The sequence below is a fragment of the Canis aureus genome, chromosome X, assembly GCF_053574225.1.
Source record: "Canis aureus isolate CA01 chromosome X, VMU_Caureus_v.1.0, whole genome shotgun sequence".
Classification (NCBI taxonomy): domain Eukaryota; kingdom Metazoa; phylum Chordata; class Mammalia; order Carnivora; family Canidae; genus Canis; species Canis aureus.
Genome location: NC_135649.1, coordinates 78763514 through 78790694, shown reverse-complemented (window position 1 = coordinate 78790694; position 27181 = coordinate 78763514). Strand labels below are relative to the sequence as shown.

The 27181-nt window shown below is 41.3% G+C and overlaps 1 protein-coding gene across 7 annotated transcripts in view; it reads right to left on the bottom strand.

Annotated features, from left to right (window-relative positions):
- PHF8 (PHD finger protein 8) overlaps window positions 1–17501 on the bottom strand; it is a 110208-nt gene extending 92707 nt beyond the window's left edge. For 2 of the 7 annotated variants that reach the window (XM_077888856.1, XM_077888860.1), the window contains exons 1-2: window positions 16791–17499; window positions 15667–15858 (exon numbers count right to left, since the gene is read on the bottom strand). In XM_077888856.1, coding sequence (XP_077744982.1) covers window positions 15667–15764 — 98 coding nt within the window. In that variant the 5' untranslated portion in view covers window positions 15765–15858; window positions 16791–17499. Of the gene's footprint in view, window positions 1–14955; window positions 15097–15666; window positions 15859–16790 lie in introns of those variants that run through there. The other 5 variants (XM_077888859.1, XM_077888861.1, XM_077888857.1 and 2 more) reach the window with 4 other exon arrangements.
- Window positions 17502–27181: the final 9680 nt, after the last annotated feature.

Genomic DNA, 27181 nt, shown 5'->3' with positions numbered 1-27181 from the left:
TAATGATCCAATCAAAAGGTGCAGGGTTTCAGACTGGATAAAAAAGCAAGACCCATCTATTTGCTGTCTACAAGAGACTCATTTTAGACCTAAGGACACCTACCGCCTGATAATGAAAGGTTGGAGAATCATTAACCATTCCAATGGTCCCCAAAAGAAAGCAGGGGTAGCAATTCTCATCTCACATACATTAAAGTTTATACCGAAGACTGTAGTAAGAGATGAAGAGGGACACTATATAATACTTAAAGGATCTATCCAACAAGAGGACTTAACAATAATCAATACATATGCCCCGAATGTGGGAGCTGCGAAGTATATAAATGAATTAATAAGCAAAGTAAAGACATGCTTAGCTAATAATACACTAATACAGGGAGACTTCAACACGGCACTTTTTGCAAATGACAGAACTTCTAAAAACAACATCTCCAAAGAAACAAGAGCTTTTAATGATATGCTGGACCAGATGGATTTCACGGATATTTACAGAAATTTACATCCAAACGCAACTGAGTACACATTCTTCTCAAGTGCACATGGAACTTTCTCCAGAAGAGACCACATACTGGGTCACATATCAGGTCTCAACCGATACTAAAAGATTGGGATTGTCCCCTGAATATTTTCAGCCCATAACGCTTTGAAACTTGATCTCAATCACAAGAAGAAATTTGGAAAAAATTCAAACATGTGGAGGTTAAAGAGCATCTTGCTAAAAGATGAAAGGGCCAACCAGGAAATTAGAGAAGAATTTAAAAGATTCATGGAAACTAATGAGAATGAAGATATAACCATTCAAAAATCTTTGGGATACAGCAAAAGCAGTCCTGGGGGGGAAATACATTGGAAAACAAGCATCCCTCAAAAAATTGGAAAAAACTCAAATAGAAAGCTAACCTTGCACCTAAAGGAACTGGAGAAAGTTAAGCAAAACCTACACCCAGCAGAAGAAGAGAGTTAATGAAGAATCAAGCAGAACTCAATTAAATAGAAACCAAAGAACTGTGGAACAGACCAACAAAAACAGGAGTTGGTTCTTTGAAAGAATTAATAAGATAGATAAACCATTAGCCAGCCTTATTAAAAACAAAAGAGAAAAGACTCAAATTAATAAAATCACGAATGAAAAAGGAGAGATCACAACCAACACCAGGGAAATACAAACGATTGTAAAAACATATTATGAGCAGCTATACGCCATAAATTAGGCAATCTGGAAGAAATGCATGCATTTCTGGAAAACCTCAAACTACCAAAACTGGACCAGGAAGAAATAGAAAACCTGAACAGGCCAATAACCAGGGAGGAAATTGAAGCAGTCATCAAAACCTCCCACGACACAAAAGTCCAGGGCCAGATGCCTTCCCCAGTGAATTCTATCAAACGTTTAAAGAAAAAAACAATGCCTATTCTATTAAAGCTTTTCCAAAAGATAGAAAGGGATGGAATACTTCCAAACTCGTTCTATGAGGCCAGCATCACCTTCATTCCAAAACCAGACAAAGACCCCACCAAAAAGGAGAATTGTAGGCCAACATCCCTGATGAACATGGATGCAAAAATTCTCAACAAGATACTAGCCAATAGGATCCAACAGTACATTAAGAAGATTATTCACCATGACCAAGTGGGATTTATCCCCGGGATGCAAGGTTTGCTCAACACTCGTAAAGCAATCAACGTGATATATCATATCCACAAGAGAAAAAACAAGAACCATAGGATCCTCTCAACAGATGCAGAGAAAGCATTTGACAAAATACAGCATCCATTCCTGATCAAAACGCTTCAGAGTGTAGGGATAGAGGGAACATTCCTCAGCATCTTAAAAGCCATCAATGAAAAGCCCACAGCCAATATCATTCTCAATGGGGAAACACTGGGAGCCATTCTCCTAAGATCAGGAACACGACAGGGATGTCTACTCTCACCACTGCTATTCAACATAGGACTAGAAGTCCTAGTCTCAGCAATCAGGCAACAAAAAAAACTAAAGGCATTCAAATTGGCAAAGAAGTCAAACTCTCCCTCTTCGCAGATGACGGGATACTGTACATAGAAAACGCCAAAGACTCCACCCCAAGTTTGCTAGAACTCATACAGCAATTCAGCAGTGTGGCAGGTTACAAAATCAATGCCCAGAAATCACTGGCATTTCTCTACAGTAACAATGAGGCTGAAGGAAGAGAAATTAAGAATCCCATTTACAATTGCACCCAAAAGCATAAGATACCTAGGAATAAACCTAAACAAAGACGTAAAGGATCTATACCCTCAAAACTACAGAACACTTCTGAAAGAAGTGGAGGAAGACACAAAGAGATGGAAAAATATTCCATGCTCATGGATTGGAAGAATTAATATTGTGAAAATATCCGTGCTACCCAGGGCAATTTACACACTCCATGCAATCCCTATCAAAATACCATGGACTTTCTTCAGAGTTGGAACAAATCATCTTAGGATTTGTGTGGATGGGCAGCCCAGGTGGCTTAGCGGTTTAGCGCCGCCTTCAGCCCAGGGCGAGATCCTGGAGACCCGGGATGGAGTCCCACGTTGGGCTCCCTGTATGGAGCCTGCTTCTCTTCTCCCTCTGCCTGTGTCTCTGCCTCTCTCTCTCTCCTCTGTCTGTGTTTCTCATGAATAAATAAATGAAATCTTGAAAAAAAAATATTTGTGTGGAATCAGAAAAGTCCCCAAATAGGCACGGGAATATTCAAAAACAAACAAAACCAGAGCCAGGGGCATCACAATGCCAGATTCCAGGTTGTACTACAAAGCTTTGGTCATCAAGATAGTGTGGTACTGGCACAAAATCAGACACATAGATCAATGGAACAGAATAGAGAATCCAGAAGCGGACCCTCAACTCCATTCTAGTCACCTAGTATTAGACAAAGCAGGAAAGACTATCCCCTGGGAAAAGGACAGTCTCTTCAATAAATGGTGCTTCAAAAATTGGACAGCCACATGCAGAAGAAGGAAATTAGACCATTCTCTTACACCACACACAAAGATAAACTCAAAATGGATGAAAGATCTAAATGTGAGACAAGAGTCCATCAAAATCCTAGAGGAGAACACAGGCAACACCCTTTTTGAACTTGGCCACAGTAACTTCTTGCAAGATACATCTATGAAGACAAGGGAATCAAAAGCAAAAATGAATTATTGCGATTTCATCAAGATAAAAAGCTTCTGCACTGCCAAAGAAACAGTCAACAAAACTAAAAGACAAACTACAGAATGGGAGAAGATATTTGCAAATGACATATCAGATAAAGGGCTAGTTTCCAAGATCTATAAAGAACTTATTAAACTCAACAGCAAAGAAACAAACAATCCAATCATGAAATGTGCAAAAGACATGAACAGAAATTTCACAGAGGAAGAGATCGATATGGCCAACAAGCACATGAGAAAATGCTCCGCATCACTGGCCATCAGGGAAATACAAATCAAAACCACAATGAAATACCACCTCACACCAGTGAGAATGGTAAAAATTAACAAGACGGGAAACAACAAATGTTGGAGAGGATGTGGAGAAAGGGGAACCCTCTTGCACTGCTGGTGGGAATGTGAATTGGTGCAGCCACTCTGGAAAACTGTGTGGAGAGGTTCCTCAGAGTTAAAAATAGAACTGCCCTATGACCCAGCAATTGCACTGCTGGGGATTTACCCCAAAGATACAGATGCAGTGAAACGCCGGGACACCTGCACCCCGATGTTTATAGCAGCAATGTCCACAATAGCCCAGCTGTGGAAGGAGCCTCAGTGTCCATTGAAAGATGAATGGATAAAGATGATGTGGTCTATGTATATAATGGAATATTACTCAGCCATTAGAAACGACAAATACCCACCATTTGCTTCGACGTGGATGGAACTGGAGGATAATATGCTGAGTGAAGTAAGTCAAATGGAGACGAACAAACATTATATGGTCTCATTCATTTGGGGAAAATAAAACATAGTGAAAGGGAACAAAAGGGAAAGGAGAGAAAATGAGTGAGAAATATCAGAGAGGGTGACAGAACATCAGAGACATCTAACTCTGGGAAACGAATAAAGGGTGGTGGAAAGGGACGTGGCGGGGGGTTGGGATGACTGGGTGTCGGGCACTAAAGGGGGCACTTGATGATGAGCACTTGGTGTTATTCTATATGTTGGCAAATTGAACTCCAATAATAAATATATACAAAAATAAATAAATAAAAGCCAAAAAAAAGATGTGACTTATATGTAGAATCTAAACAAAAAACACGAAAATACAAACTCACAGAAAAATAGATAAGACCTATGGTTACTGAAGGCGGGGGTGTTGGTGATGGGGGATTGGAGAAAGATTGTCAAAAGGTACAAACTTCCATTTATAAAATAAATAAGTACCTGTGGATGTAATGTATAATATGAGGAATATGGTTAACACTGCTGTATGGCTTATCTAAAAGTTGCTAAGATGGTGAATCCTGTAAGTTCTCATCACAAGGGGAAAAAAAGGTATTTTTTTCTTTTTTTGTTACCTATATGAAGTTATAGATAGTAACTAAACCTATTGTGGCAATCATTTCACAATATATAATAAGTCAAGTACTTATACTCCATACCCTAAACTTTTACAGTACTATATGTCAATCATATCTCAACAAAATTGAAAGAAAAATAGGTTAAAAAATAGAGCTTCAGCAACCTATAAAACTAAAACCAAAGATGATCTAAAATATTTCTACACTGACAAATACTATAATTAAATTCCTGAACATAAAAGACAGAGGGAAAAAAATCTTTTTTTTTCTTCAGAGAAAGAGCACGTGAGTACATGTGCAGGCAGAAGGGGAGGGAGTGGCAGGGGAGCAGAGGGAGAGGGGGAGAGACAGAATCTTAAGCAGGCTCCATGCCCAGCATGGAGCCCAATGCGGGGCTCAATCCCACCACCCTGAGACCATAACCTCGGCTATAATCAAGAGTCGGATGCTTAACTGGTACCCCCAAAGGAAAAATCTTTAAAGCAGTGATAAAGAAATGACATTATCTAAAGGAGGACAGCAATTCAAATGAATAAGGATCTCTCATCAGAAACTATGGAGGCCAAAAGAAAGTAGCACAATAGTTTTCAAGTGTTGAAGGAAAAGAACTAAAAATCCAGAATCTAATATCAAATGAAAAGAACTTCAGGAATCCAAAAGAAATCAATATATTCTCATATGAAGGAAAACTAACAGGATTTTTGCCGGGAGACCTTTCCTAAAAGACTGGCTAAATGAAGTTCTCTAAAAAGAAAGGAAATGATAAAAGAAGGAATCTTTGGGAAGATCAGGAAGTAAGACAGAAGAGGGGAAAAGAGTAAAACTGTGGGTAAATATAGTATCTTTTCCTTTCCCTCTTGACTTTCCTAAATCATGTTTGACAGTTGAAACAAAAATTATAAAACTATTTGATGTGCTTCTATAAACAAAGAAACATAAAGGATTTTAAAGGGAAGTAAGATTTCTACTCTTCACTCAAACTGGTAAGATGTCAATACCAGTTGATTGTGGTATGTTGTTTAAGTATTATGTTAGTACCTAGAGCAAGCATTGAAAAAGGTATACAAAGAGATATATTCAAAAACATAATAAATATGTTAAAGTGGAATTCTAGAAAATTCCACAGAAGGGTAGGATGAAGAAAACAAAGAAAAGAACAGAGAAAACAAACAGAAAATAAAACAAAACGACAGACTTAAGCCCCAACATATCAATAACTGCATTAAGTAGAAACGGCCTAAGCAGACCAATTAAGAGAGGCAGGTGGAGTGGGTAAAAAGAATACTGAACAATATGCTACATACAAGAAACTCATTTTATATACTATGATATAAGCTGAGGGACACCTGGGTGGCTCAGCGGTTGAGCATCTGCCTTTGGCTCAAGGTCTGATCCCAGTCCAGGAATTCAGTCCCACATTGGGCTCCCTGCGAGGAGCCTGCTTCTCCCTCTGCCTATGACTCTGCCTCATTCTCTGTGTTTCTCATGAATAAATAAATAAAATCTTCAAAAAATAATGTAAGCTGAAAGTAAAGGGATGAGAAAGGATATACCATGCAACCTTTAATCCAAAGAAATGAGTAGCTATATTAATATCACATAGAGTAGACTTCCATGCAGAAAAACAATCAGAGACAGCAAAGGACAACATGATAATAATAAAAGGTCAATTCACCAAGATGTAGCAATCTTAAATACATATGCATCAAACAACAAAGCAGCAAAATGTGAGCCAATAAATGATAGAACTGAAAGGAAAGAGACAAATTTGACACTTGTAGCTGGACACTTCAATACCTCCTTCTCAACAACTGATTGAACTAGATAGAAAATCAGTAAGGAATCCCTGACTTTTATGGGGAGGAGTATTAGGGTAACAGCAGACCTCTCCACAGAGACCTGGCAGGCCAGAAAGGGCTGGCAGGATATATTCAGGGCCCTAAATGAGAAAAACATGCAACCAAGAATACTTTATCCAGCAAGGCTCTCATTCAGAGTAGAAGGAGAGATAAAGTGCTTCCAAGACAGGCAGGAACTGAAAGAATATGTGACCCCCAAACCAGCTCTGCAAGAAATTTTAAGGGGGACTCTTAAAATTCCTCTTTAAGCATTAAAGGCATTCAAATGAGCAAAGAAGAAGTCAAACTCTCCGTCTTCGCCGATGACATGATACTCTACATAGAAAACCCAAAAACCTCCACCCCAAGATTGATAGAACTCATACAGCAATTTGGCAGCATGGCAGGATACAAAAATCAATGCCCAGCAGTCAGTGGCATTTCTATACACTAACAATGAGACTGAAGAAAGAAATTAAGGAGTCAATCCCATTTACAATTGCACCCAAAAGCATAAGATACCTAAGAATAAACCTAACCAAAGAAGTAAAGGATCTATACCCTAAAAACTATAGAACACTTCTGAAAGAAATTGAGGAAGACACAAAGACATGGAAAAATATTCCATGCTCATGGATTGGCAGAATTAATATTGTGAAAATGTCAATGTTACCCAGGGCAATTTACACATTTAATGCAATCCCTATCAAAATACCATGGACTTTCTTCAGAGAGTTAGAACAAATTATTTTAAGATTTGTGTAGAATCAGAAAAGACCCCGAATAGCCAGGGGAATTTTAAAAAAGAAAACCATAACTGAGGGCATCACAATACCAGATTTCAGGTTGTACTACAAAGCTGTGGTCATCAAGACAGTGTGGTACTGGCACAAAAACAGACACAGAGATCAATGGAACAGAATAGAGAACCCAGAAGTGGACCCTGAACTTTATGGTCAACTAATATTCGATAAAGGAGGAAAGACTATCCATTGGAAGAAAGACCGCCTCTTCAATAAATGGTGCTGGGAAAATTGGACGTCCACATGCAGAAGAATGAAACTAGACCACTCCCTTGCACCATAAACAAAGAGCAACTCAAAATGGATGAAAGATCTAAATGTGAGACAAGATTCCATCAAAATCCTAGTGGAGAACACAGGCAACACCCTTTTTGAACTCGGCCACCGTAACTTCTTGCAAGATACATCCACGAAGGCAAAAGATACAAAGGAAAAATGAACTATTGGGACTTCATCAAGATAAGAAGCTTTTGCACAGCAAAGGATACAGTCAACAAAACTCAAAGACAACCTACAGAATGGGAGAAGATATTTGCAAATGACATATCAGATAAAGGGCTAGTTTCCAAGATCTATAAAGCACTTATTAAACACAACACCAAAGAAACAAACAATCCAATCATGAAATGGGCAAAAGACATGAACAGAAATCTCACAGAGGAAGACACAGACATGGCCAACAAGCACATGAGAAAATGCTCCACATCACTTGCCATCAGGGAAATACAAATCAAAACCACAATGAGATACCACCTCACACCAGTGAGAATGGGGAAAATTAACAAGGCAGGAAACCACAAATGTTGGAGAGGATGGGGAGAAAAGGGAACCCTCTTACACTGTTGGCGGGAATGTGTAATGGGGCAGCCACTCTGGAAAACTGTGTGGAGGTTCCTCAAAGAGTTAAAAATAGACCTGTCATACGACCCAGCAATTGCACTGCTGAGGATTTACCCCAAAGATGCAGATGCAATGAAACGCCGGGACACCTGCTCCCCGATGTTTCTAACAGCAATGGCCACAATAGCCAAACTGTGGAAGGAGCCTCGGTGTCCATCGAAAGATGAATGGATAAAGAAGATGTGGTTTATGTATACAATGGAATATTACTCAGCCATTAGAAATGACAAATACCCACCATTTGCTTCAACGTGGATGGAACTGGAGGGTATTATGGTGAGTGAAATAAGTCAATCGGAGAAGGACAAACATTATATGTTCTCATTCATTTGGGGAATATAAATAATAGTGAAAGGGAATAGAAGGGAAGGGAGAAGAAATGGGTAGGAAATATCAGAAAGGGAGACAGAACATAAAGACTCCTAACTCGTTAATGAGGGATCCCTGGGTGGCGCAGCGGTTGGGCACCTGCCTTTGGCCCAGGGCGCGATACTGGAGACCCGGGATTGAATCCCACATCGGGCTCCCGGTACGTGGGGCCTGCTTCTCCCTCTGCCTGTGTCTCTGCCTCTCTCTCTCTCTGTGTGTGTGACTATCATAAATAAATTTTTAAAAAATCAAAAAAAAAAGACTCCTAACTCTGGGAAATGAACTAGGGGTGGTGGAAGGGGAGGAGGGCGGGGCAGGGGGTGAATGGTTGATGGGCACTGAGGGGGGCACTTGACGGGATGAGCACTGGGTGTTATTCTGTATGTTGGCAAATTGAACACCAATAAAAAATAGATTTATTATTAAAAAAAAGAGAAATAAACTTTTAAAAAAGAAAAAAAAATCAGCAAGGACAGAGACAATTCAGCAACACCATCAACCAACAGGAGTAAATCGACATTTATAGAAAACCCAACAATAGCAGGGTTCTTTTCATGTAACCATGGAACATTTATCAAGACAGAGCATATCCCAGGCCATAAAACAAACCTCAAATATTTCTTTAAAGATTTTATTTATTTGTTCATAAGGGACACAGAGAGAGAGACAGAGACATAGGCAGAGGGAGCAGCAGGCTCCCTGCAGGGAGCCCTACGCAGGACCTCATCCCGGGACTCCAGGATCATGACCTGAGCCAAAGGCAGATGCTCAACCAATGAGCCACTAAACCTTAATACATTTAAAGAAACTGAAATCATACAGAGTATATTCTTTGACCATGAAACCAAACCAGAAATCAGTAACAGAATAAAAGGAAAATCTACAAACAAGTGGAAACTAAACAACACACTGCTATTCAATTCATAGATCAAACATGAAGCTTCCAAGGAAATTAAAAATTACACTGAACTAGGGGCACATGGGTGGGTCAGGCAGTTAAGCACCTGACTCTTACTTCTGGCTCTGGTCACCCTTTCAGAGTCCTGAGATCCAACCCCACATCAGGCTCTGCACTCAGGGTAGACTAGGCTTGAGATTCTCTTCCTCTCCCTCTGCCTGTCCCTTGTTCCACCCCCTCCCCCACCAGCCTCCCTCCCTCTCTCTCTGAAATAAATATATCAATCTTTTAAAAATTACATTGAACTAGATGAAAAGGAAAACATATCAAAATTGGTGGGACACAGCTATATCAGTACTAAGAGGAAAATTAATAATACAGAACGGGAGAAGATATTTGCAAATGACATATCAGATAAAGGGCTAGTATCCAAGATCTATAAAGAACTTATTAAACTCAACAGCAAAGAAACAAACAATCCAATCCTGAAATGGGCAAAAGACATGAACAGAATTTTCACCAAAGAATACATAGACATGACCAAGAAGCACATGAGAAAATGCTCTGCATCACTTGCCATCAGGGAAATACAAATCAAAACCACAATGAGATACCACCTCACACCAGTGAGAATGGGGAAAATTAACAAGACGGGAATGTTGGAGAGGATGTGAAGAAAGGGGAATCCTCTTGCAGTGTTGGTGGGAATGTGAACTGGTACAGCCACTCTGGAAAACTGTGTGGAGGTTCCTCAAAGAGTTAAAAATAGAGCTACCCTATGACCCAGCAATTGCACTACAGGGTATTTACCTCAAATACAGATGCAGTGAAACGCCAGGACACCTGCACCCCCGATGTTTATAGCAGCAATGTCCACAATAGCCAAACTGTTGAAGGAGCCTCATTGTCCATCGACAGATGAATAGATAAAGAAGATGTGGAATATATACACAATGGAATATTACTCAGCTATTAGAAAGGACAAATACCCACCATTTGCTTTGACGATGGAACTGGAGGGTATTATGCTGAGGGAAGTAAGTCAATCGGAGAAGGACAATCATCATATGGTTTCACTCATACGGGGAATATAAGAAATAGTGAAAGGGATTGTAGGGGAAAGGAGGGAAAATGAGTGGGAAAAATTAGAGAGGGTGACACAACATGAGAGACTCCTAACTCTGGGAAATGAACAAGGGGTAGTGGAAGGAGAGGTTGGGGGGGGGAATGGGGTGACTGGGTGATGGGCACTGAGGAGGGCACTTGATAGGATGAACACTGAGTGTTATACTATATGTTGACAAATCAAATTACAATAAAAATAAAATAAAATAAATCCCTCCCCCCAAAGTAAATAAAAAGTTTATTAAATATAAAAAAATAATACTAAGTGCTTACATTAGAAAACAGGAAAAGTCTCAAATCAATAACCTAAGCTCCTACTTCAAGAAATTAGGTAAAGAGGAGCACAATAAACCCAAAGCAAGCAGAAGGAAATAATAAAAACAGAAATCAATGAGATTGAAAACAGAAAGACAACAGAGAATGTTAATGAACAAAAAGAGCTTGTTCTTTGAAAAGATCAATAAAACTGACAAATGTCTACTGAGTCTGAGAAAGAAAAGAGAAGATACAAATTTTCAATATCAGGAATGAAATATCACCACACAGCCGGCCTACAGATATCAAAATGGTACGGGAATACTGTGAACAACTCTACACACTTAAATTTGACAACTTAGGGCAGCCTGGGTGGCTCAGCGGTTTAGCACCCCCTTTGTCCCAGGGCGTAATCCTGGAGACCTGGGATCGAGTCCCATGTCGGGCTCCCTGCATAGAGCCTGCTTCTCCCTCTGCCTGTGTCTCTGCCTCTCTCTCTGTGTCTCTCATAAATAAACAAAATCTTAAAAAAAATTTTTGACAACTTAAATGAAATGTATTAATTCCTTGGAAAGCACAAACTACCACAACATACTCAGTATTAAATAAATAACTTTAACAGTTCTAAAACTATTAAATATAATCCATAATTTAAAAACAATTAAATTTTTAAAAGATTAAATAAAGATAACTATGCAAAGTATTTAACATAGTTGGGGGGCACATTAGCTAGTATTCAGTAAACCCAGTTCTGAAGCCAGTGCCATTTCTTCTAGAGTTTAGAGTCACCTCCAGTCACATCCACATTGGATGTGCCAACCAATGCTTCCTTTATAGATAGGAAAACTGCAAAGCGGTGAGGTTTTGTCAAAGCCCTAGACATCGATAAATGCTCACCACCTAATTCTCCACCAATGTACGATTATCAAAAGTTAGAGTACATCAGAATCTTTCTTTTTATTAGAGATTCCTGGATCCCAGACCAAGAATTCTTATTTTTAAAAAAGATTTCACTTGAGAGAGTACACAAGCATGGGGAGCAGGAGCAGAAGCAGGCTCCCCGCTGAGCAGGGAGCCCAATGTGAGGCTCGACCCCAGGACCCTGGGATCATGCATGACCTGAGCCAAATGTACACTTAACCCACTGAGTCACCCAGGCATCCAAGAATTCACATTTTTAACAAATTCTACTAATTCTAACAAATTTTAACTAATTCTACTAACACTTTGAGAACAGGGTACAATAATGGTATGTTAGCCTGCACATCCCCCAACATCAGAAGCTGTCACACTCCACAGAAAGAGAAGGAATCGACACAGAATAATGGTCTATATCAGTGGTTCTGAGGGTAGCCCCAACTCACCCACTAAATCAGAAACCCTGAAAGTGTGGCCTACTTACCTTGTCTTTTTTTTTAAGATTTTATGTATTTATTCATGAGAGACAGAGAGAGAGGCAGAGACTCCCCATAGGGAGCCTGATGCGAGACTTGATCCCAGGACACCAGGACCACGCCCTGAGCCAGTCAGATGCTCAACAGGCATCAACAGTCAGAGCCACCCAGGCATCCCCTATCTTGTCTTTTAATAGGTCTCTCAAGTGATTCTGATGAATGCTAAAGTTTGAGAACCACTGCTCTACAAATCAAAGTGATTAGCAAAAACCTACCCTTTACAGTAGGAGAAATAAAGCTAATACCAACTTTTTTCCACATTCGAGAACCTAAGCTCTGGAGCCAGGTAACTCTAAGTTCAAATCCAGATTCAGAAAGTAATTCCATGAATTCTAGATTCTCATCAGCAAAATGGAAGTCACCTTCCTTATTATAACCTTTCCAGGAAGTAACTTGGCATTACTAATCCCTAACTGGACTTGAAGAAATCTAGCCTATGGAAGTCATCAGAGATGCGGACAAATTTCTATCACCTATAGGCATTTGTGAGTTTAACTATTGTGAGCAACCATGAAAAGTCCACAACACTGAGGAACTTGCAATTGTGTTTAATTATAATCTTATAAGAAGCACAGGGAGCCTGGTGTGTGTGCACATGCATGTGCATGAACACAATGCACTGAGTAAGCAAGAGCAACCCACCAAAGACCTGATTCTCAGCTGGCTTCCTTGTTTTCTGCTAGCCCATAGAGAGGAGGAGCATGAAAAGAAATAAAAACTTGGTCTCTTTCACGGAAAAAAACATTAAGGCAATTAACCTGTCTAGGTGTTCACAGAAACACAGGACTCACCACAGAAATGTGATTGAGGAGGACCCCGGCCCATAAACCCATTTCCATATTTGTTAATTTGGAATTCTTAAAGTCCTCAGTTGTGTTTGTTATAAATGTCAAGTCTCTATTGTGCAACAATGTTCACCATAATGTTTTTCTTTTTGTTTTAACCAGCACCCCATATCAAAACAAAAAACATTTCCAAAAAAAAATTTCCAGAATCCCCAAAGTTTCCCTCATATCACAATATTATATTATAAAAAAAGTAGAAATAATGGTAAGTATCCAACCACAGAGGAAATGACCAAGTAATTGATGACACATATATATGGTGGGCTATCAGAAATGAGGATTAGATGAGTACTTGACAACCTGGTAAAATACATTATAATGTTAAGTAAGAATAAAAATCAGGCTACAAAATGATATTTATAATTCTGTGTTTAAAAAACTTAGTTTTATATTCTAAGTCAAAATACAAGAGTTAATACAACAAAACATTTAACAGTGGATTATGCAAGATAACAGATCCATAGATGAATTTTATTTCTTTATTGTTTTGTCTCTTCTACAAGGAGCATGTCTCACATATATCATCAGGAAAAAACCCAAAATATTATTTTAAAAAAGAAATATCTAACTTTCAGTGTTGGTGTATATTGAAATAATTTTTGTGGGCAGCCCGGGTGGCTCAGCGATTTGATGCCACCTTCAGCTCGGGGCATGATCCTGGAGACCCGAGGCGAGTCCCACATCAGGCTCCCTGAAAGGGGCCTGCTTTTCCCTCTGCCTGTGTCTCTGCCTCTCTCTCTCTCTCTCTCTCTCTCTCTGTCTCTCATGAATAAATAAATAAAATCTTTAAAAATAATAATAATTTTTGCAAAGTCCCTATGGGGTCTGGCACATAGAAAGCATGTGTTCCAGTTTTCAGTTCCTAGAATGTGCAGTTAGGGTCTCTATATTCTGAGCAGAAGTTCGCTTCCCAGGTTTGAACCTACACACTTCTCACAGAATCCAAAGCAAAGGCCACAGACGATAGCTTTTATTTAAGAAGACACATTTATTCATTCATTCATTCATTCAAAAAGGCACTCAGTATCTATTACGTGTTTATCACTGAACTAGGTTCTGAGGGTCCCAAAAATGAAAAGTTGAGCTCTCTGCCCTCAAGTAGCTCTGGCTAATGAGTGACATAGGTGTACTTATAACTATGATGTGATATAATAATTACTTTCAATAAGGATGTACACAAAGTGCGATGGGAACCAGAAGGAAGGAGACCTTTTACAGAGGAGGTATGCTGTGAGTTGTAAAAGGGAGGACATTATTAGGAATAAGATGCACAAAGAAAGAGGCATAGAGGAGTATAAAATTTTCCCAGAACTATAAGTAGTTCATTCTTGCTGGGACATAAAGAAAGAACCAGGAGGATGAGTGGTGGGAAATGAGCCTGAACGAGTAGATCACCAAAAGGCTTGTCTGTCACACAAAGGAGACTGCATTTTTTCTGTAGGAGAACCACCAAAAGAATTTTAAACAGAGGAGTGACTTGATCAGCACTAGCAAAGATACCAGGAATCCTGAAAATCATCTTAATCCTGCTTATTTCTAGAGGAAAGAAAAAGGCCCCACCCTGTGGGTCTGTCCCCTCTTAAAGGAAAGAACATGAAGACACAGACAGAACTTCACACCTGGCATGTAGTAAATACTCAATAAAGATCAGCTGAACATGAATTTGAATGTGCTGCAAGGGGCAATCCCTGCCGAGAGCAGAATTTTAGCAGTACCAGCACTTGCAGTTTGATCTTGGGTGTGACAAAAGTAACTCATTTGGAAGGGACTAGTGACAACTGAAAATTGTAGAATCTCACATGTAACAGGAGGAGGGCACCATATACTGTTCTGTTGTACTGCAGTACAAAAATTCCTCCCATGGTTTTCTTTCCATACCTGGGAGTTTAAGTCCCAATAATGGGATAGCAGCAATTTTTTTCCCCCACACACTAACCTCTCTGGGATCCTGGGTGACAGGTGCTTATGTGCACACATGGTTAACTGGAGGAAATTCACTAGTGGTTTTACTCCTGCTGTTTTACCCAATATCTCTTCTGCTTAATTCAATTTAGTTGGATGGTTCTGCAGATAAATACTGAAGAAATATAAATACTATTGCATTTCTGCCTCCACTCATTGACTGCATGCAAAATGCTTTAAATAATAAGGACAGATATATTAAATATATTTTATAGGCGAAGACAATGGAGCTCAGAGAAGCAAAGCAACTTACCCAAGGACACTCTGATAATAAGTTGCAAAGCCACAACTGAAATCTGTTTGTTGGAACAATTATCTCAAGAATATTGTATGTATCCCACAAAGCCAGAGTCTAAGGCAAAACAAAATTGCCAGAATACAAAAATGATACATTCTTTGTGGCTGAAAATATTTCTAAATTTGAAAAAAAAGTCAAAAGGGAGCAAAGAAGAAACATATGCAGGAAAAGAGAAAAAAGGGGAGACCCCAGAGGCCAACAGTCAGCTAGGCCCCAGTCTGCAAGGAGGGATGAAGAGAACCTGGGTCTGGGAGGGGGGTTGCCACTAATTCTTAACCAGGACGGGAGGGAAGCTGGGGGGGGGGGTGTTGTGAGCCGGAATCTAAAAGAGAGCTGAGAAAGGAGGGAGCAAGCGAGCACCTGTCCAGCCTGGTCTGCCCTCCTTACCTGCCATGAAACCAGTCCTGGCACATGTCACATTCGATCATGAAGCGGGTCACATCATAAGGCAGCCGGCAGAGGCAATACACTGGCACTGAGGCCATCTTCGTCTGGCCTTGGAGCGCTCTGCGGCGGGCCAGGTTCGTAGCGTCAAGAGAAGCAGGAGACAGCAGTACGCGCGCCCTTTCTGGACGATGGCTGGACACAGACAACACTTTTTACCTTGTGAATCAGGTCCCCCAGGATACCAAACCTCAGTTCACGAATGGGCAGTTAATGCTGCCGGGATGCAACACAGCTGGTGTGGCTGTAGGGGGCAATCGGAGAAAAGTCCACCGCCTCCAGAATTTCCTTAACAAATAAAGGACGGCGGCGTTTGACCGTCGAGTTTTTCTTTTCCCCTCCCTCCTTCCTCCCTCTGCACCCAGAGTCAGTGATAACTTCTTTCCGGGTTTCAGGGAAACATCTGACGCCTTTTCAAGGAAGCTTCTTTAAACCCTCACGGTACCCTCTCCTTGCTCACAACCTTTCTTCCCAGGGTTTTCTTCATTATGACGCAAAACAGAGCCTTAAGAAATAGGCTGAGTTACCTTAGAAAAAAAATCCCCTTCTCTCACCCCCCAATAGGGGCAACTAGAGAGAGATGAGGGATCCCTGGAAGTTGGCTCAGATATTACTCGAGAATTACCTCGATGCCTTCAGGAACAAGGCAAACAAGACTAGGTGCCCAACTCAAATCACAGTTCTGGGGTCGTGCTGAGAGTTTAAATGGTCTTCTCCTTCCCTCTCAAAGTCATTCCATCCCCATTCAGTCAGGAGTCTCATCATCCCCAACAAATGAAATAAATCTCAATTTCATAACTGATCAGATCGTCCTCTACCTCAAAGACCACAGGGTTCCTTCTACACCCCCCAAAATAGAAAGGATCTCCTTTAAACCTCTGAAACTAGAATTTCCTCACATTGCTGCAACTAAACAAGGATTTTTTCCCCCCACCGCTCAGAAACCGGCAGGCATTTCTTCACAGCCCCCTCAAAAGTGACGAGGACTCCCTTATCCCTCAAAACTGAGAGATCTCCTAACAGATCACAAGATTGACAGGAATATTCTTGCAGCCCCAGAAACTTACGAGATCTCTTCTGGCCTCCCAAAATGACAGGAACCTCCTCACGCCCCAAACCTGACAAGAATGTCTTTCGTCCCGAGCCCTACAGAGACCTCCTCATCTGCAAAGCCGCAGGGATTGCTCACACTCGCGGAATTCAATTCCAGCGACGCGCCGGCTGCCGGGCTCTCTGTGGAGTGCCTGGGCGCCTAGCTCAGCGGACGATCGGCCAGCAGTTCCGGCCCCACCGGCAGCGCGCGCCGAATTCTGGGATCGTCACGGCAACGCAGCGAACCTCGCTAGTCTTCCTCCAGAACCACCCGCTGGGTCGCGCGGCCCTGGGCTCCCGGCGGTGCTTCAGGGCAGCTTTCCCCACGGTTTTGCTCCGGGCCCGGCCGTTAGGGCCTACTAGAGCCCGTGGCTTGGGCCTAGTCCGGTGGCTGCCCGGTGAACAAGCAAACGGCGTCGTCGCTGGGCCAGCAAGAGATCGCCGCGAGCACACCAACCAGGAATGAGATGAGCCGGCGGCCAGGTCGGAGGAATAACTGCCCAAAAAGTCGCCGGGAGAAGCCCGGTGGCAGTGATAGGCAATTCGAAGTAGTCAATAAAGTTTATTCAAAACAAGGAGGAAGTTGAAGCGGAGAGGGGAGGAGAAATATGGGGTAAACAGGTACCATATTGAGAGTGGCGGCGCCGCCGCGGGGAGGCTACCTGACCGCCATCTTATGAGGGCTGGGCACACGAGGTAATCGCGGCAGAGGCGGGGAAGGGAGGTGCTAGCGGCTCCCGCGTGACGCCAGCAGAGGCGGGGCGCCACTTTGAGAAAAGGGGACGGGATTCGGCTAGCTTTGGACTTGCTCGGTTCCTCTAGGTACGCAATCGAAACTGAGGACCTTAAGCCACCATCTTAGGCGAGGCAGTCGCTTGGCTCCATTTTGAGTGGGGCCAGAATCTGCTTAGCCTTCCTCCTTCTCCCGGTAAACAGGGAGTTAAGCACTACCCCCCCAACCAACCCCTCCACCTGCTGCCAACAAACACACGCACATTCACTCACTCCTCCTCCACCCCCTCCTTTTCCTGCCTCCCCCCACTCCCCCTATGCAGCTTTCTCGTCCTATGAGAGGAGTGAACTCAATGACTGCAAACTGCAAAACTAATAGGTGGCGGTGAGGGCGGACTTCAGCCAGGGAACGGGTGGAGTACTCACAGCCACTCCTGCTCACTGAGCAGATTCAGTGGGCTAGACTGTTTTGAACGTTCTCTAAAGCGTTTATTCTCTTCACTCTGTGAGGAAAGCTCTGTTATTATCGCCAAGTGAGGACATGGGCTTGGGGAAGACCAGTGGCTTGAGTTTCAGGGCCGGGAAGTTGCACTTTGCATCCTCTACTACCCCCGAGTTATGTCTTTGGTCCCTTAACCCTAGTTCCTCCGTAAAGGTTCTATCAACTTCCCAGCTACCTCAGAACTCTTTTTTGACCCCACTGTTACAGTTCAGTTTGCTTCAATACGGTGCAAGGATTTTCATACACAAGATCCCAGGATTTTCTGACTACAGCCTGGGGGTGGGGGGGCGGAGAAGAAGTTGAATGAATGGAACTCCACACACAGGCTTCAAGATGGCGCTGCTATTCTCTGACATTCTAGAATATTCTCTGGGAATCCTCGTACTATTTCATTTTCTTAAAGAGTCCATCACTTTAAACAAGAAAATAATGTGTGTGCACACCAATTTCCTAAGTGATAGTGGCTTAGGCCCTGAGGATACACTGGTGAAGAGGGACTCTTCAGTGGGAAAATTGCCAGCCGTTGCAGGAAACAAGCTTGCAAGTCAACAATTGGATTACAAGGCCCAATAAGCACACAGCTACCTCTTGCAAAGTGCAAAATAAAGTCTTGAAAATGCATCAGAAGCTGATTACTACTGTCAAGGAAGGTTTCAGGGAGACCTGAGGGTTCACTAAATTAACAAGAAAGAGCTTTGTAGATAAAAGGATAAACATGTACAAATGCATGGAGGCACATGGGAAACCATTTAGAAAAAAAAGGGCACCCCCGGTGGCGCAGCGGTTTAGCGCCGCCTGCAGCCTGGGGTCTGATCCGGAGACCCAGGATCAAGTCCCGCGTCAGGCTCCCTGCATGGAGCCCGCTTCTCCCTCTGCCTGTGTCTCTGCCTCTCAGTCTCTCTCTCTCTCTCTGAATAAATAAATTTTTTAAAAAATGCTTATTTAAAAAAAATATTAGATTTTATACTGTAAGCAATAACAAACCACTTCAGGTGTTTGTGTAAGAGCAACTGAGTCACATTTTGTGTCTTAGCCATGGGAAAATTGAGGTTTAGTGGACCTGAAGCTTGTACAATTTGTGAGGTAGGACTTTAAGAAAAGAATATAGACTTATGAATGCAAAATTAGGCTCAAAGGTAGTATTTCAAGAAGCTATTCATATACCTGGGTAATAACTATAGATAGAAGAAATACAAACCATATGTAAATATCCTACTAAACCCAAACAATATACCCCCTAAATCAACTTCCAGTTAGCTGGGTCTCAAAAATGTCTGAGGCAGCTCCAACACCACCTAATACAAGAGAAAGTGTGACTAGGGGGAAACCAGTGGAAGGGGACAGCAGTTTTAACCGACTGTGCTTTAAATATATTTTGCAAACTTTATAAAAACATATGACCATGTGACCGTAAGGCAAGTGATAGGTCCTGCAGCAAAAGCTTCCTTGGCTTCACAGGGAGGCAAGAGGGAGCTCACTTTGGTCATAATAAAATTGGAAAGACACAAAGATTAATACAGCCCCTGCACAAAGGTGACATGCAATGTTATGAAATCTTCCATAAAAAAAAGGAAAAATAAAGGGAAATGGGGGAGGAGGCTATTGCATAAGTAATGAAAAACAGATGAGGCCTGAATCAGGATAGCTGCAACACAGATAGAAAAAGATTAGATAAATGGAATATTTTGGAGGTTGAACAGGCAGGGCTTGGGGACTAATTGAAAATAGTAGGTGAATGAATGGAAGTGTGAGTTCATTTCTGGGTTGGTTGTCAAGAGTGGATAATGGTGGGGCACCTGGGTGGCTCAGGTGTTTAAGTATCTGCCTTCAGCTCAGGTCATGATCCCAGTGTCCTGGGATGCAGTTCTGCATCAGGCTTCCTGCTCCTTGGGGAGCCTGCTTCTCCCTCTTCCTCTGCCTGCTGCTCCCCCTGCTGTGCTCGCTCACTCTGTTAAATAAATAAATAAAATCTTTTTTTAAAAAGTGGATAATGGTACCATTGACTGAACTAGAATGTATGGAAGGAAAAGCAGGTTTGGTGGGGAAGAAGAGACTAAGCTCTGTTTGGAGCACATTGAGCTAAAGTGTGTGTGGGACATTAATTCACTGACCCAGAAATCCTTTCTTGAGCATCTACTATGCACCAGGCACCATGCTAAGTGCTGATGATGAAGTAGTAATTCAGATAAGATCCTGGCCTCCATGGAGCCAACAGTCTACTGTGAGATCAGTCAATAAACAAACAAGTAGAGTTTCATTCATGTATTTATCAAGCACCTGCTATATACCAGTCACTGTTCTAAGCACTGAGGACTCAAGGGCAAGCACACAGAAAAGAAGGCCCCTGCCCTCCTGCGATTCACATTCCAGCTAGGGAAACAGACAATAAAGTGAGTCAAATAAGAGAATCTCAGATCGCAGGGAGTGCTGTGAGGAAAATAAAGCAAATTCTGAGAGAAAATTTTGGATAGAAGTTAGTATGTTTTAGATAGGGTAGTCAAGGAAGACCTCTTGTAGAAGACATGTGACCTGAGATCTGAATCATATGAAGGGACAGGGCAGAAGGAATAAGTGCAAAAGTCCTGATGTGGTGGGGTGAGGGACAGTTCAGGGCACCATTTCAATAACACTTCCTGAACATTTATGATGGACTGGGCCAGATACAGGTGGTAATTGGGGTATGGTCTCCAGCCATGAATAAGAGACCCTGTATTTACCTTTAAGGAGTCTAATGAGTGAGGGGTCAATGAACAGCATAAGGCTGAAAAAAGTCAAACCGTAAGTGCTGCCTATACAGGTAGCAGCAACATGTACAGGAACAAAGAGCCACAATTAATTCAAACATGTTCAGTTCGTATGTTGGGAAAGCCTTCCCAAGAGCTGGCATTTGACCCCAGGTACAGTAGTACTCGTTCTTGAAAGTTCCTCCCCAGTGTTCTTAGGAGGTGGGGTGGGGGTGCTGAAGAGAAATGGGAAAGGCAAAGCTGACAGGGAGGTGACTTTGAGGTAGATTTTGCTGACAAAGGAACTCTTGGCACTGCCATGGAGAGGAGGCATCTGGCTGCTGCCCTGGAAATGTGTTGTCTGGTTGTATCCCTCCCAGCATTAGTGGATGATGTGAACTGGCTGCCATAGAAGGAGGCTGCCCTGGAATCTTTCCTCCCCTATCCCACCTCCACTTAACAGTTATAAACATTTCCTTTTAATTACAGAAACAATAGTAAATGTGTTCCCGTTGTAAACATTCCAACAGGCTGAAGATACCCCCTGACCACCACTCAATCCCTGTTTACTTCCTTAGGGGGAGCCTCAATGGCCTCTTTCCCAATTCATCTCTCTGCATTGATTATGTACATATAACTGTTGAGATGAAAAATGATGAGGGCTAAAGTGGACTATAAAGTACACGAGAAAGAGGAGGAAATAGAAAAAAAAAATTACACGAGGAAGAACAAGTTTGCTCCAAAACAGACTGGAAAATACAAGGACAGTGAAAACAAAAGAAAAATAATGACAACATTACCTGAGGACTTACTATGTGCTAAGCACTGTTCTAGGGTCTTTACATGCATGTGTTAACTCAGTCCTTAAAGTAACCCTATGAGGTAGGTACTAGTACTATCCCCATTTTGGGCATAAGGAATACTGGCATATCTTGAAAATATTGTGGGTTCAGTTCCAGAACACTGCAATAAAGTGAATATCATGATAAAGTGAGTCAAATGAACTTTTTTGGTTTTCTAGTACATATAAAAGTTATGTTTACACTCTACTATATAGTCTATTAAGTGTGCAATAGCATTATGTCTAAAAAACCAACATAGATACTTCAATTTAAAAATACCTTATTGGGATGCCTGGGTGGCTCAGCGGTTGAACATCTGCCTTTGGCCCAGGGCGTGATCCTGGAGTCCCAGGATCGAGTTCCACATTGGGCTTCCTGCATGGAACCTGTTTCTCCCTCTGCCTCTGTGTGTGTGTGTGTCTTTCATGAATAAATAAATAAAATCTTTAAAAAATAATTTAAAAAAAACCAAAAATACTTTATTGTTGGGGTGCCTAGCTGGCTCAGTCAGTAGAGCATGTGACTTTTGATCTTGGGGCCAGGAGTTCAAGCTCCATTTTGGGCTCCAAGAACTTACTTAAAATACTTTGTTGCTAAAAAATGCTAATAATCTTCTGGTCTTTCATTGAGTTATAATCTTTTTGGTGGTGGAGGTTTTTGTCTCAATGCTGAAGGCTAGGGTGGCTGTGGCAATCTCTTAAAATAAGACAACAATGAAGTTTGCCACACTGACTGACTCTCCCTTTCAGGAATGATTTCTCTGTGGCACTTGGTGCCATTGATAGCATTTTTCCCACAGTAAAACTTCTTTCAAAAGTGGAGTCAATCCCTCAAACCCTGCCACCATTTATCAACTAAATTCACATAATATTCTAAAGCCTTTGTTGTCATTGCAATAATCATCACAGCATCTTCATGAGGAATAGATTCGGTCTCAAGAAACTACTTTCTTTGCTCATTCACGAAGAGAACTCAGCCATTAATTTTATCATGAGATCATAGCAACTCAATCACATCTCCAGGTTCCACTTCTAATTCTAGTTATCTTGTGGTTTCCACCACATCTGCAAGTACTTCCTCTGCTGAAGTCTTGAACACCTCAAAGTCAAAAATCATCCATGACTTTAAAAAAAAAAAAACAGCATGTATTTTATGTAAAACCAACCAATCACTGATAAAAATACATATCACAGCAGCTGTGATTGCACATCAAACCTTAACAGTAAGAACTAGGCATGTAATTCATTCTTTACATCATGTGTTGGGCCTGGCAGAGGACACCCACCTCCACCAGAGCCTCAGAGGAAGAATGAGACTCAGCTGGCAGGCACCCTGCCCTTCTCCACGCCTGTGAAGGGAAGGGGCTGTGGTGCGCAGCTCTGGTTGTCTGCTCTGCACTCTTCCTGAGCCATAAGGGTGGACCCTGATCAGCAACTCCTTAGTGGCAGTGAGTGGAGGGAGAGGGGTGAAGAAATATCTAGAGCTGTGCAAACAAGATGAGTCCTCCTTTCTCCTTTTGTGTCCCTGAAATCCCTCCAGGAGTCTGATGGCCATTGCAGGGTCCTGACTGCAGGCACAAGCCTATGAAGCAGTCACCTTTTCTTGGCTGAAAGGGAATCAAGATTTTGAGAGGGAAAAAACTCTCTGCTTGGAATCAACTTCTAAACTCTTGATGTTGATATGTTGACTTCTTCCCATGTATCATGAATGTTCTTAATGGTATCTAGAATGGTGAATCCTTTCTGGAAGGTTTTCAATTTACTTTGCCTAGATTAATCAAAGAAATCACCATGGCAGCTATACCATTAGGAATGTAGTCCTTAAATAATAATTTGAAAGGCGAAATTACTCCTTGATTCATGGGCTACAGAATGGATGTTATGTAGTAAGCATTAAAACAATATTAACCTCATTGTACATCTCTGTCAAAAATGTTGGGTGACCAGGTACATTGTCTGTTGGAAAAGGATCTTTTTTCCGGAGCTGTAGGTTTCCATAGTGGGCTTAAAACATTCAGCAAACCACATAAACAGATGTGTTGTCATCCAGGCATCGTTCTGTTTATAGAGAACAGGCACAGTAGATTTAGCATAATTCTTTTTTTTAAGGTAAACTCTATGCCATGAACCTTCAATTTGTAAAATCTTTAGGCTTGAACTCATGACCCCGAGATCAAGAGTCACATGCTTTACCAAATGAGCAAGCCAGGCACCCCATTCAGGGCCCTAGGATTTTCAAAATGGTAGATGAGCATTGGCTTCAGCTAAAAGTCACCAGCTACATTTGCACCTAAGAAGAGTCAACCTGAAGCCTGACTGACTTCTCCTCTCTAGCTATGAAATTCCTAGCATCTTCTTCCAGTAGAAGGGCATTTTATCTACATTGGAAATTTGTTGCTTAGTGTAGCCACCTTTATGCATTATGCTTCACCTTGAACTTTTATGTTATGGAGATGGCTTCTTTACTTAAACCTCATGAACTAGCATTTGCTAGCTTTTCTTCTGCAGCTTCCTCACCTCCCTCAGCCGTAACACAGTTGAAGAGAGTTAGGGCCTGGAATAGGCTTTGGCATAAGGGAATGCTGTAGCTGGTTTGATCTTTTATCCAGATCATTAAACTTCCTCCATATCAACAATAAGTCTGTTTCACTTTCTTATCATTTGTGTATCCACTGGAGTAGCACTTTTAATTTCCTTCAAAAACTTTTCCTTTGCATTCACAATTTGACTGCTGCAAGAGGCCTAGTTTCTGGCCTATCTTGGCTTTCAGCATGTCTTCCTCACTAAGCTTAATCATTTTAGCTTTTTTTTTTAAAGCAAGAATGAGACAGAATGTAAGGAGAGGGAGAAGCAGACTCTGCTCAGCAGAGAGCCCCATGTGGCTGATCCTAGGGCCCTGAGATCAACACAGAGACACAAAGTAAGCAAATGATGTTGGAAAAAAAGGTGCTAATAGATTTGCTGGATGCAAGGTTGCCACAAACCTTCCATTTGTAAACAAACAAACAAACAAAAAAACCCCACAAAAACAAAAACCCTACTACCTACAAAACACAATAAAGCAAAGTGCAATAAAACTAGGTATGCCTAAAAAAAAAAACTAGGTATGCCTATATAGAGACTTTAAACTTTTTAAAAAATATTTACTTATTTATTTACTTATTCATGAGAGACACACAGAGAGATGCAGAGACATAGGCAGAGGGAGAGGGAGAAGAAGGCTCCCTGCGGGGAGCCTGATATGGGACTAGATCCCAGAACTCCAGGATCATGCCCTGAGCTGAAGGTAGATGCTCAACGACTGAACCACTCAGGCGTCCCTATACAGAGACTTTAAATCACTTACTCAAGGTCATATAGCTAGTACATATCCAAGATGGGGTTCCTGGCAATACAAGTTCAGAATCTAGGCTCTTCACCACTCCATTATTCCACTAGTTGGATTTAACAGCAACTGGTGTTTCTAAGATCGATGTAGCAGGGGTAGGTAATCAATCATTCTTTGCATAATTTGAATTATAGAAGCAAAATCGGGTTTACACTCACTTGGAATAAAAACTAGTAGGATGGTTCCTCAGATGACAAACTAGGTAGATAAGAACACCAACCCACTCTTCCAGGGCTTTCTTTAAGAATGTAGGATCCCTGGGTGGCTCAGCGGTTAGCACCGCCTTCGGCCCAGGGAGTGAACCTCGAGTCCCTGGATCAGGTCCCACATCAGGCTCCCTGCATGGAGCCTGCTTCTCCCTCTGCCTGTGTTTCTGCCATTCTCTCTCTCTCTGTCTCTCTCATGAATAAATAAAAAATAAATAAATAAATAAATAAATAAATAAATAAATAAATAAATAAATAAATCTTTTAAAAATTAGACTGAGAGGGACACCTGGGTGTCTCAGTGGTTGAGCATCTGCCTTTGGTTCAGGGCCTGATCTCAGGGTCCTGGGATCAAGTCCCTGCTTTGGGCTCCCTGCAGGGAGCCTGCTTCTCCCTCTTCCTATGTCTATGCCTCTCTCTGTCTCTCATGAATAAATAAATAACATCTTAAAAAAAAATAAAATTAGACTCAGACTTACACAAAAATGATTTGTATGAAGGGTTAAATTTTTTTAGAAGAATTGTTCCACGAGAATCATCAGCTCTAGATACATTAAAATTTGTCTTTTGAAACAACTTATCAGAATCCATCCCAATGTCTTCACAGGGTACAAAGCACAGTCCCAGTAACAGTTCCTTTTCAAGATAAGTTATTAAATATTATTTGCAATATTGTGACTGATGGTGCTTTCTATTATATTGGTGGGAAATAAAGTTGCTAAATCTAAAAAACAAAGTGAATGAATAAACGAAAAAGAATCAAATCTATAACTACAGAGAACAAACTGATGGTTGCTAGAGGGGAGGGGGTTGGGAGATCGGCAAAATGAGTGTAGAAGAATAAAAGACACAGGCTTCTAGTTATAGAATGAATAAGTCATGGTAATAAAGGCACAGCATGGGGAATATAGTCAATGATAATGTAATAGTGTTAAATGGTGACAGATGGGAGCTACACTTGTAGTGAGTGCGGCATAATGTATGGAGAACTTGAATCATTATGCTGTACATCTGGAACTAATGTAACATTCTGTGTAAACTATACCCAAGTAAAAAATATTTAAAAAGAAAATGAAGTTCCTAAAAATATAAATTTGATGACTAATTGAATTTGCAGAAAAGTGAGCCAGAAAGTTTTTTTTAATTTTTATTCTTTCTTTTAAAGTTTTTTCTTTAAATTCCAGCTAGTTGACATACAGTGTAACATTAGTTTCAGGTGTTCTATATAGTTATTCAACACTTCCATACATCACTGGGTGCTCATCATAACAAGTGCTCTCTTTAATCCCCCAAACCTACTTAACTCATCCCCCCAACCACCTCCCTTCTGGTAAACCATCAGTTTACTTTCTGTAGTTAAGAGTCTGTCAGTTTTTTCTCTCTCTTTCTCTCTTTAATATTTTATTTATTTATTAAGAGAGAGAGAGAGAGGCAGAGACACAGGCAGAAGGAGAAGCAGGCTCCATGCAGGGAGCCCGACTTGGGACTCGATCCCAGGTCTCCAGGATCCCAGGATCACACCCCAGGCTGCAGGCGGCGCCAAACTGCTGCGCCACGGGAGCTGCCCTCTCTTTCTCTCTCTTTGCTCTTTGCTCATTTGTTTTGTTTCTTAAAGTACACATGAGTGAAATCATATGGTGTTTGTCTTTCTGTAACTGACTTATTTGGCTTAGCATAATACTCTCTAGCTCCACCCATGTCATTGCAAATGGCAGGATTTTGTTCATTTTTATGAGTAATAATCATATATATACCACATATTTATAATAATAATAATGCATATAATTATATATATATATAATTTTTATATATATATATATCTTTATCCATTCATCAGTCAATAGACACTTTGGCTGTTTCCATAATTTGGCTACTGTAGATAATGCTGCTATAAACATCACGGTGCATGCATCCCTTTGAAACAGTATTTTTGTATTTTTAGGGAAAATATTTAGTAGTACAATTGCTAGATCA